This window comes from Babylonia areolata, chromosome 23, assembly GCF_041734735.1.
Source record: "Babylonia areolata isolate BAREFJ2019XMU chromosome 23, ASM4173473v1, whole genome shotgun sequence".
Lineage (NCBI taxonomy): Eukaryota > Metazoa > Mollusca > Gastropoda > Neogastropoda > Buccinidae > Babylonia > Babylonia areolata.
Window position 1 is genome coordinate 27621643 of NC_134898.1, and position 12827 is coordinate 27634469.

Here is a 12827-nt window from a genome sequence, read left to right on the forward strand (position 1 = left end):
CTTGTTTTTTGTTGTTTTTTGTGCTTTATTTCACTTTGATTTGTTTGTTATGTTGGTGTTCTTGTGGTGTTTGCTAACATGTTGCGAGGTGTTTGTGAACAGTGTTCGGCTTCCGACATCTTGTTCGTAATAGTGATTTTTCTAACTCAGGTGTGTAAACAAAGTCTGTGTAATCATTTAGTCTGTGTGTGAATGTGTGTATGCACATCTAGTGGCAAACAAACATTGACACTGGTACTTTCTCAGCAACCACAAGTGGTATAGGAACCACACTTGGTGGGATTGTGGGTCTTTCCAGTCATCCCCTTTATGATGATCTGGTAAGCAGGGTGAGAGGTTAATGGTCAAGGTTGTTATTTGTCCAAAAAAAAGAAAGAAAGAGTCAATGTGTTTTATTTGATTTTCATCAAACGAAGTCTCTGATCTGTACAGGAGGTCAGACGTCATATTTGTGTTGAATATCCTCATGTTGAGCCCAGAGGGGGCAAGACCATACTGTGAAACAGTGAAGGGTCAGGGGAGTGACAGGACCACATCCTGAAACAGCTTATATATTGATATTACATATTTCTCACAGCAGATTTCTCTGTGTGAAATTCAGGCTGCTCTTCCCGGGAAGAGTGTTGCTTCAGTGCACCGACACCCTTTTTCTTCTTTTTTTTTCTTTTTTTTCTTCTTCTTTTTTTCTTTTTCTTTGTCATGCCTGCATGTGTAGTTGTTTTCCAATGAAAGTGGATTTTTCTACAGACTTTAGCTGCTGGGGACAATGCTTTTGTTGTCAGGGGTTCTTTTACATGTGCTAAGTGCATGCTACACATGGGACCTTGGTTTATCACCGCATCCAAATGACCATCATCCAGATGATCTTTCAAGGTCTAGTGTAAAGGGGAAAGAAAATACTGGCAAGCGTGGGATTCAAACCTCTGCACTCAGATTCTCTGGTTTCCTGTGCAGACGCGCTACCCCCTAAGGCCACCAACGCTCCAGCGTGGGGTCAGCAAAGTGACATCGCTGACTGCATTTGTGAGGAGTCTGTGCTGTGCAGACTGCGCAGTGGCACCTTTTTCTTACTCATTCTTACTTGTTAAAGGGGGAGGAGGCCCCTCGATGTATTCCCTGTCACGAGCTTCTCACTGTGAAACACGTGCTCCTTGACTGCTGGGATCTGCATGATGTTAGACACAGACATTACACGGTGGATTCTCTGAAGACTTTTTGTTTCATGATGTCCCTCCATGGACACTAATGGACTTCTTGAAAAAAGTGAACATTTTTTATTAGATTTAAATGTTTTAAACTCTGGTTTTTAAACTTTGAATGAAAAACTTGAAACGGTTTTTATTGTACTTTTTTCTTTCTTTTCTTTTATCCTTGATTGGAAGTAGATACTAATGTGGCTATAGCCTTGAGATGGCCTTCCTTAGTGGTTGGCGAGGCTCTAAGCACCATAATTTGATTTAATTCGACAGGCGCAATAGCCGAGTGGTTAAAGCGTTGGAATTTCAATATGAGGGCTCAAATCTTGGTAACGGCACCTGGTGGGTAAAGGGTGGAGATTTTTCCAGTCTCCCAGGTCAACATTTGTGCAGACCTGCTTGTGCCTGAATCCCCTTTGTGTGTATACGCAAACAGAAGATCAAATACACACGTTAAAGATCCTGTAATCCATGTCAGCATTGATGGGTTATGGAAATAAGAACATACTCAGCATGCACACCCCCAAAAACAGAGTATGGCTGCCTACAAGGTGGGGTAAAAACAGTCATACACGTAAACGCCCACTTGTGTACGTATGAGTGAACGTGAGAGTTGCAGCCCACGAACAAAGGAGAAGAAGAAGATTCATCCAAAGGTTTGCAGGTTTTTGCCGGTAGCCTTCCATAGTGGTCGGCAAGGATCTACTCACAAGCACCCTAATTTGATTCGCCCACGGGTTTGTTGCAGGCTTTGGCCGCTGCCACGTGTACCGCAAGAACACGGTGGTGATCAAGCGCTACGCCAACCAGACCTTTGACAAGGTGATGGGGCCCATGGTGGACGGGCGCACAGGGAAGAACATCTGGAAGCACGAGGCCCTGGACACGGACGGGATCATCGGGGCCGGGGAGCGGGTGGAGAACCGGCAGACCCTGGTGAACAAGGCCATGCCCACCGTCACCAAGTCAGACCCCAACCCCATGGAGGCCGTCAAGGGCGTCACCCAGCAGGACAGTGTGCAGTACCAGGAAGTGCCTGTGTCGTGAGTCGGGGGGGATGGGGGTGTGGGGGCGGGGGTTTGTTCTTCTTGAGGGTGTTTTTTTTTTTTTTTTTTTTTTTTTTAGTTTTGTGTTTTGTTGTGTGTTTCGTGTGTGTGTTTATGTGTGTGTGCATGTTGTTTGTGTGAATACACGTGTGTGCGTGTGTGTGTGTGTTTACGTGTGTGTGTGTTTTCTGAGATTAGTGTCTGTGTTGTGTCTTTGTATGCTGTGTCTTGGGTTCAGTGTCTGTGTAATATTTGTCACTGTGTGCAGTATGTCAGATTTCAGTGTCTGTGTGGTATCTGTGTACTGTACATCAGGAGTGTCTGTGTCTGTTTGATATAGGTGAGTTGTGTGTCAGGAGTTTCAGTGTCTGTGAGTTGTCTGTGTGTTGTATGTCAAGAGTTTCAGTGTCTGTGTGGTATATGTGTGCTGTATATCATGAGTTGAGTTCAGTGTGTGTGTGGTATCTGTGTACAGGATGTCATGAGTTTTAGTGTCTGTGTGGTATCTGTACATTATAGTGTTCCGTGAGTTCACACTGTATCAACAGGACACTGACTGACGTGCAGGTACAAGGGCTTGGAGGCATCGTACGCAGAGCAGGTGATGATTGCGGAAAACCCCGATGAAGCTTTCATCATCAAAGTTCTCCTCCGTCAGACACGAATCCCAGAGATAGGGGACAAGTTCTCCAGTCGCCATGGACAGAAAGGGTGAGTAGAGAGGAGTGGGGGAGGTGTTTTTAGTCTTTTTTTTTTTTTTTTTTTTTTGCAGGGGGATGGATGGGTGAGCGGGGACAGAGACTGTGCTTTGGAATCAACTGTTTTACTCCTGCTACTGATTTTCTTTCTCCTCTTTCTCCCTATTTTTTTTTCTGTTTTCTTTCTTTATTCGTTATCATTAGTAGTTGTTGTAGTGGTGGTAGTAGTAGTTATTTATCTGTCTGTTTCTGTTTCTTTTTTTTTTTTCCTTTTTTTTTTCTAGTTGCTTGGCAATTTGGCAATTGGGAATTGAGGTGTCTGGGTGAGGAACATCGTGAACATTTGTTTTTCGTTCATGTGCTCTGTGTAATTCATGCGACAGAAAGGTTATGATGGGGTATTGCATGTTGTGACACATAGTATGACAGGGTATGAAAAAAATTGATATATTGTGGCAAAGCATGACAGGGTGTGATATATTGTGACACAAAGCATGATAGGGTATGATACGTTGTGACACATAGCATGATAGGGTATGATACGTTGTGACACATAGCATGATAGGGTATGATACGTTATGACACAAAGCATAACGGGGTATGATATGTCGTGACACAAACCGTAACAGGGTATGATATGTCATGACACAAACTATAACAGGATATGATAGGTCATGCCACAAAACCATATTGGGGTATGATATGTCATGACACAAACTGTAACGGGGTATGATACATTGTGACACAAACTATAACAGGATATGATAGGTCGTGACACAAAACCATAACGGGGTATGATATGTCGTGACACAAACCATAACCGGGTCTGATATGTCGTGACACAAACCATAGCAGGGTATGATATGTCGTGACACAAACCATAACGGGGTTTTTGTTGTGACGCAAACCATAGCTGGGTATGATATGTCATGACACAAACCATAGTGGAGTATGATATGTCATGACACTAACCATAACGGGGTGTGATATGTCGTGACACAAGCCATAAAGGGATACATATTGTGACAAACCATAACAGGGCGTGATATGTCCTGACACAAACAATGAAGGGGTATATGTTGTGACACCAACCATAACGGGGTATGATACCTCATGATACAAACCATAACAGGGTATGATTGATACCTCATGACACGAACCATAACAGGGTATGATACCTCATGACATGAACCATAACGGGGTATGATACCTCATGATACAAACCATAACAGGGTATGATTGATACCTCATGACATGAACCATAACAGGGTATGATACCTCATGACACGAACCATAACAGGGTATGATACCTCATGACACAAACCATAACAGGGTATGATACCTCATGACATGAACCATAACAGGGTATGCTACCTCATGACACAAACCATAACAGGGTATGCTACCTCATGACACAAACCATAACAGGGTATGATACCTCATGACATGAACCATAACAGGGTATGCTACCTCATGACACAAACCATAACAGGGTATGCTACCTCATGACACAAACCATAACAGGGTATGATACCTCATGACACAAACCATAACAGGGTATGATACCTCATGACACGAACCATAACAGGGTATGATACCTCATGACACAAACCATAACAGGGTATGATGTGTTGTGTTTCAGGGTGGTTGGTCTGGTGGTACCCCAGGAGGACATGCACTTCACTGACTCTGGCCTTGTTCCTGACATTGTGAGTACCTGTGACTGCACGAGATGATGTACAGAGAGGGATTAAACAAACACCATAGAAAGGGTGTTTTTTGTGTTGAAATTTCTTTTACTTTTTTGTTACTTCTATTTGTTTCAGCATGCTGATTGTTCTTTATTCTGAAAACTGTTCACAGACACACACATACACACATGCATGCACGCACATGCGCGCACGCATGCATGCATGCAAGCATGCACGCAAGCATGCACGCACACATGCATGCACTCACGCACGCACACGCGCACGCACACACACACACACACACACACACACCACAAGCAAGCTCCCCCGCACTCCCCCCGCCCTCCCTGCCCCACCACCACACAAACAAGTCAAGTAAAAGGGACTAAGAATAACAATGAAGATGATTGTGGCTGTGCAGTACATATAGTCCAGTAGAAAGTCTGTACAGAGAGATGCCAGTGACTCAGTAATGCAAGTGCATTTGTGTTTGTGCGTGTGCATGCATGTGTGTGTGTGTGCATGCACGCGTGTGTGCATGTGTGTGTGTGCGCGCGCATGTGTGTGTGTGTGTGAGACAGGTGATGAACCCGCATGGGTTTCCGTCCCGTATGACGGTGGGCAAGCTGATGGAGTTGTTGTCTGGCAAGGCTGGCGTCATGGAGGGACAGTTCAAATACGGCACAGGTGAGGTATTTTCTGTCCTGATGTTTGGTTGTATTAGTGCTGGAAAATGCAGAAAATGTACAGACATTGGTCACGTTTCACCTCCCAAGCTGACACGTATGGACACAGCCATAAATACTGTAGAAGTTGGTTTCCTTTTCTTGTAGTTTGTGGGTATGTAGGAAGATGGAAACTGTTGAAATGAAACGAACTTCGACATATGAGGAGTGCCCAAGTGCAGGTTGCTTGGGAGCAGGTTTATCAAATGGTTCAAAGGTGCTTGAGTTACGCTTGGGTTGCACGGTTCAGTGAGTTGAGTGAGTGGTGGGCCTGCAAGCAGTAGTAAACATGAATTTAAGAGTGATGGCCCTAAACCATTAGTAAACATGAATTTGATAGTGATGGCCTTACACTAATACTAAACATGAATTTGACAGTGATGGCCCTTATCCAATAGTAAACATGAATTATTGAAAGCGATGGCCATAAAACAGTTGTAAACGTGAATTTAAGAATGATGGCCCTAAACCAGTAGTAAAAATGAATTTGAGAGGGATGGCCTTAATCCAAGAGTAAACATGAATTTGACAGTGATGGCCCTTAACCAGTAGTAAGCATGAATCTAAGAATGGTGGCGGCTAAACCAGTAGTAAGCATGAATTTAAGAGTGATGGCCCTAAACCAGTAATAAACATGAATTTACCAATAGTAAACATGATTTTATGGGCATTGGCCTAAAATCAATAGTTATCATGAATCTATGAGTGATGGCCCAAAAACAATACATGCATTAAAGAGTGACGGCCCAAAATTATGTTAAGAAAAAGCTGTACAGAGATGCCAGTGACCCAGTGATGCAACTTGCAAGTGTGTGTGTATGTGTGTGTGTGTGTGTGTGTGTGTGTGTGTGTGTGTGTGTGTGACAGATGGTGTGATGGCCCTAAACCAGCAGTAACTGTGAACTTTAGCCTTGTTGTTGCAGCGTTTGGTGGGGAAAAGATGGAGGACGTGTCTCAGATCCTCATCAACAAGGGCTTCAGCTACATGGGCAAGGACTACATGTCGTCAGGCACCTGGGGGTAAGTGGTCTGTTCACATAGAATGCCACAGGGTAAGTGTTCTGTTCACATAGAATGCCACAGGGTAAGTGTTTTGTTCAGATAGAATGCCACAGGGTAAGTGTTCTGTTCACATAGAATGTCACAGGTTAAGTGTTCTGTTCAAATAGAATGCCACAGGGTAAGTGTTCTGTTCACATAGAATGCCACGGGTAAGTGTTCTATTCATACAGAATGCAACAGGGTAGTTCACATAGAATGCCACAGGGTAAGTGTTCTGTTCACATAGAATGCCACAGGGTAAGTGTTCTATTTGCATAGAATGTCACGGGCTCGGGGTAAGTGTTCTGTTCATACAGAATGCCACAGGGTAGTTCACATAGAATGCCACAGGGTAAGTGTTCTGTTCAAATAGAATGCCACAGGGTAAGTGCTCTGTTGACATAGAATGCCACAGGGTAAGTGTTCTGTTCACATAGAATGTCACAGCATAGTTCACATAGAATGCCACAGGGTAAGTGTTCTATTCATACAGAACGTCACAGGGTAGCTCACATAGAATGCCGCAGAGTAAGTGTACTGTTCACATAGAATGCCACAGGGTAAGTGTTCTGTTCACATAGAATGCCACAGGGTAAATTCTCTGTTCACATAGAATGCCACAGGGTAGCTTATCTAGAATGCCTTGGGTCAAGTGGTCTGTTTCACAAATCTAACAGTTAAAGGGGTCCTTTCTACTTGGAATGCCACAGGGTAAGTTGTCTCTTCACATAGAATGTCACAGGGTAAGTAGTCTGTTCACATAAAATGCCACATGGTAAGTAGTCTGTTCACATAAAATGCCACATGGTAAGTGGTCTGTTCACATAGAATGCCACACGGTAAGTGGTCTGTTCACATAGAATGCCACATGGTAAGTAGTCTGTTCACATAAAATGTCATAAGGTAAGTAATCTATTCATATAAAATGCCACAGGGTAAGTGGTCTGTTCACATAGAATGCCACAGGGTAAGTGGTCTGTTCACATAAAATGCCACAGGGTAAGTGGTCTGTTCACATAGAATGCCATAGGGTAGGTGGTCTGGTATGCCACAGGTAAGTGATCTGTTCACTTAAAATGCCACAGGGTAAATGGTCTGTTCACATAAAATGCCACAGGGTAAATGGTCTGTTGACATAGAATGCCACAGGGTAAGTGGTCTCTTCACATAGAATGCCACATGGTAAAAGAGAATGTCACATGGTAAGTAGTCTCTTCACATAGAATGCCACAGGGTAAGTGATCTGTTCACTTAAAATGCCACAGGGTAAATGGTCTGTTCACATAGAATGCCACAGGGTAAGTGGCCTGTTCACATAAAATGACACAGGGTAAGTAGTCTGTTCACATAAAATGCCACATGGTAAGTAGTCTGTTCACATAGAATGCCACCGGGTAAGTGGTCTGTTTACATAAAATGCCACAGGGTAAGTAGTCTGTTCATATAAAATGCCACATGGTAAGTAGTCTGTTCACATAGAATGCCACATGGTAAGTAGTCTGTTCACATAGAATGTTACAGGGTAAGTAGTCTGTTTACATAAAATGCCACAGGGTAAGTAGTCTGTTTACATAAAATGCCACAGGGTAAGTAGTCTTTTCACAAAGAATATCACATGGTACATAGTCTGTTCACAAAGATTGCTGAAGGGAAAGTGCTCTGTGTACAACACAAGCACTCTGATCATGGTTGATACAATCTTTTCTCCGTATCATCATCATTGTTAGCATGGTGTGTGTGTGTGTGTGTGTGTGTGTGTGTGTGTGTAGTCACATTTTGGTGTGTGTGTATGTAACATTGATGTAATGTTTTATGTTATCAAAAGCGTTTTTGTAAAGCACCTAGAGAAAATTTCTGGATAGTGTGCTATATAAGTATCCATTATTATTATTATTATTGTTATGATTCAGCCCTTCTGTACCCTTACCATTGTTATCATAGTCATCCCTTCTGAACCCTCATCATTGTTATTTCTCCAGTATCATCATTATTGTTATCATCATCCCTTCTGTGCTGTTGTCATTGTTTATGTAATTATTCCCCCCAGTGTCATTATCATTGTTACGTTATCATTCCCGCAGTGCCATTATCATCCTTACCATTATCATATCCCCCCCAGTGCCCTGCTCTTAGACTCCAACAGCTGCCATCATTACGCTTAACATGGTTCTGTGTGTTACATGGAGTGGAATAATGGTCTGGAGGTAACGCATCCACTAAGGAAGCGAGAGAATCTTAGCACACTGGTTCACATCCCACAGTCGCCAGTATTATCTCCCCCTCCACTAGACCTTGAGTGGTGGTCTGGACGCTAATCATTCGGATGAGATGATAAACCGAGGTTCCATGTGCACATGTAAAAGAACCCACGGCAACAAAAGGGTTGTCCCTGGCAAAACCCTGTAGAAAAAAATCTACATCAATAGGAAAACATAAAATTGCAGGCAGGGAAAAAAAAAAAAAAAAAGGTGGCGCCTTCAGTGATAGTGACGTGCTCTCCCTTGGGAGAGCAGCCCGAATTTCACACAGAGAAATCTGTTTTGACAAAAAAAGAGTGATACAATACAATACTAATACAGTACATTGTGTTCAGGACACCGTTGGAGGCGTACATTTTCTTCGGGCCCATCTATTACCAGAAGCTGAAGCACATGGTGATGGACAAGATGCATGCCCGGGCCAAAGGTCCCCGCGCCATCCTCACGCGCCAGCCCACAGAGGGCCGTGCCCGTGACGGGGGCCTGCGATTGGGCGAGATGGAGAGGGACTGTCTGATTGGCTACGGGGCAAGGTGAGCTGGGACAAAGAATGTAACATGGGTACTGTTGGGAATGAATTTCATTTTGTTTTAGAATGTCCCCGAAATACTGTAATTCAAAATAAATGGATACCGCATAAATATGAATCACATATGTCAGTGTTCGGTTTATGCAATTTATTCATTGCTGGGAAGAAGACAGAACTTAATCTAAGTAAATTCATAAAACTTGGAAAGGGTGTGTAACTTTTGTTACATCTAAAACATACTTGTCAGTATGTTTAAATTTGATTTGTTTTGTTGCAAATCATCATTAGCGCGCATGTGTGTGTGCGTAGGTGTGCATTTTTGTGTGTTTCTGAGACATTGTTGGACTGAAGTTGTGATTCAATGAGTATGTATTGTTATTGTATCCTCAACACCCCAAAAGGGGCAAAAGGATTAAATTTCTTTTTGAATCTTTAAATCTTTTGACTGTGGTGTGGAGGAGTACAGCCGTTGGATTTGTTGTTGCAGCATGCTGCTGATGGAACGTCTGATGCTGTCCAGTGATGTCTTTGTGGTGGACGTCTGCGGCAACTGTGGTCTCATTGGCTATTCGGGGTGGTCAGTATTCTGCTTTGCATGTGTGTGTGTGTGTGCGTGTGTGTGTGTGTGCGCGGATATTTGTGAAAAACCTAAAACTGAAGGTAAGTTTGTGCATGCAAATTTTGACTTTTATGTATGGTACAAGTTAGTGTTGTTGTGGATCTAACAAGTGTTATGATGTTATCAGTAGCTTGAAACAAGGGTCCGTCAGATCTTTTCATGATGGAGTATTTGTTTTTTCTTGAATGACGATTCTCCTTTTTTCTTCTTTTTTTTTCAAAATCGTACTTTAAGAGTTGAAACAAGAATTCAGTTTATTTTTAAACCCCATATAGCCACAAGACTTCAATGAACATGTGTTCATTTTGTGTTGCTGACTGTAGTAAGGAAAGCTTTGCTGTCTTGGACTGTTGTTAGAATACTAAACAAAATCTTTAAACAAAACAAAAAACAAAACAAAAAAAACCAAAAAAAAACCAGCAAAATATCAGAACAACAATACAGCTGATGAATTGCTGGTAGGTGATGGTGGTGGTTGTAACTGAACTATGGTTGACCAATTTGGGGAGGAAGGTGGCAGAATGGTTAAGATGCTTATCTGCCAATACTGTGTTCGTGAGGGTCTGGGTTCAAATCCCAATCTCACCCCTTCTCCCACGTTTGACCGGAAAATCAAACTGAGAATCTATTCATTCGGATGAGACGACTAACCGAGGTCTTATTTGCAGCACATACCTGGCACACTGAAAATGAACCCGTGGCAACTTTTGAGTACTGACCTCTGGCAAAATATTGTAGAAGAAATCCACTCTGATAGGTACACAATATATATCAATATACAAGCACTCACAGGCGCCTATTTGTATAGCATGTTGGGTAATGCTGCTGATCAGGTATCTCCCTTGCAGATGTGGTATAGCATTTATGGATTTGTCCAAGCACAGTAATGCCTCTTTGATTTTTTTTATAGAAAACTGATACTGAAACTGACCAGTGTGCTGTGACGGTTGCAGGTGCAAGTACTGCGAATCTTCCAAGACGATGTCCACCTTGAAGATGCCGTATGCATGCAAACTGCTCTTCCAGGAACTGCAAGCTATGAACATTGTGCCTCGTCTCACTCTGAAACGCTACAATGAAGTGTAGCTCCATCTGTGTTGCAGAATGTGTTTGCAGAAGTGTATGTGTGTGTGTGTGTGTGTGTGTGTGTGTGCATTCTTGCACAGGCAGTGGGCAGTGTGAAAAATTCATTTCGAGACATGAAACAAGACTGGCTTACTGTGAAAATCCTGTCAGATGAATCAGAAATCTTTGGTTTTGGGTGATGCTAGTTGTGTCATATCAGAGTTTTAAATGAAACAGGATCTTGAAATCACAGATAACAGGCCAATGGATTTTGGACTACACCACTTGATGGACTTTGGTGGTGTGTGTTTGTGTGTGTATGTGTATTATGCGGGTGTTGCATTTCAGAGCAGTCATTCTAAGACAAATGGTGTAATGTGTGTGTGTGTGTGTTAGTGTGTGTGATATTTTACAGTTGCAAAAGTATTAAGTGTGTTGGTATATGTGAGTATATGTATGTTGTGTGTGTGTGTGTGTGTGTTTGCATGTGTGTGAGGGTGTGTATGTGTAAATGGTTCTTTGTTGTTTTACATAATTATGTGTTGGGAATGAACATTGGAAACTGTGAACACATGTTCATCTTGATTCAGAATTATATAAACAGCACGGAATATTCATCAAATAATATGTCCTTGACAAAATAAAATTACATTAAATCTTTGTGTGATGGTGTTATGATTGACTGCTTTGAAAGGATAACAGGGAAGTGGGTGGATTGGGAAAGTGGGGGTAGCATTGCAGATGACTGCCTTTTGTATCAACCCCACTCACTTGACAGCTCTTGGAGCATACCAAGTGCTGAGAACAACAACAACAAAACAACAACAAAAACAGAACCATAATTATACAACTATATATATATATATTGTATTTTGTACAGGAATAAATAAAAATAAATGAATGTATGGAGATATATATATATATATAGAGAGAGAGAGTTGTACAAACACAGAACCATAATTATACATATATATATATATATATATATATATTATTCATTTATTTATATTTATTCCTGTATATAAACTTACATGTAAAACTACAATACAAAATGAAATGAGCCAAATATTTTTTTTTTTTAAATGTAGAAAAAAAATTAGCAATCAAAATAATAAAAATTGAACAAATATGAGAGCTACATACAAGGCAAATGATTAGAATAAGAATAGAAATGGACCACACTCAGAAAACTTCTACACCTGAACCTCTCACCCCCTCCCCAGAAACACACACACACACACACACACACTACACACTACAGCACATGAGATCGCAAACACACACAAGAGATAACGTAAAATACATGAACCAGTGTACAGTCTCACATATGCCCAAGACTAACCCACATACACAGCTGACCCCCAGCGTCCACATACTCGTACAAATGGTTTCACACACACAAATCCGCACTCGCAATGGCATACATTATCTGCATATCGTAGAAAAAAAGCATAGCTTGGTGGACTTATGCACTCGCGCGGGAATGCACACACACACACACACTGGCATAAATACATATACACAAACAAATGTACACACACAGCACACACATACGCACGCATGAACAGATACACACACACTATCAAACAGAAGTCTGTTGTGACAAAATAAAATACATACGCACACGCTCCCGTGCACAAACACACACACACACCTACACCCCCGCCCCGTCTGTCCCCCCTCTCAACCCCCCATCCCCGGCCCCCCACCCCCACCCCCCCTCACACATACACAGACACACACATACACATGCTCGCGCGCTTGTGGACAATCACAGAATGACTGCGGAAAATGTCTGGTTCTCTTCCCTTTGTAGAGTAGAGTTGTCTCCCCTCTGAGGGTCTGTTGGAGACCATGTTTAACCCAAAGGCCTTCTCAAACACCATATGCATCGGCCCTTACATGTGATTGTGTCGTGTCTGCGATATATTAGGATGAAGACTTTACCGGCTTTATCGA

General features: G+C 42.3%; 1 protein-coding gene across 1 annotated transcript in view; it reads left to right on the forward strand.

Moving 5' to 3' along the window:
- Positions 1–11528, forward strand: part of LOC143297601 (DNA-directed RNA polymerase III subunit RPC2-like) — a 39561-nt gene extending 28033 nt beyond the window's left edge. Inside the window, exons 21-28 of the mRNA XM_076610018.1 lie at positions 1945–2239; positions 2810–2953; positions 4583–4649; positions 5213–5318; positions 6280–6376; positions 8991–9188; positions 9672–9761; positions 10757–11528. Of these exons, the coding sequence (XP_076466133.1) occupies positions 1945–2239; positions 2810–2953; positions 4583–4649; positions 5213–5318; positions 6280–6376; positions 8991–9188; positions 9672–9761; positions 10757–10889 (1130 nt within the window). The 3' untranslated portion in view covers positions 10890–11528. The remainder of the gene's footprint in view (positions 1–1944; positions 2240–2809; positions 2954–4582; positions 4650–5212; positions 5319–6279; positions 6377–8990; positions 9189–9671; positions 9762–10756) is intronic.
- Positions 11529–12827: the final 1299 nt, after the last annotated feature.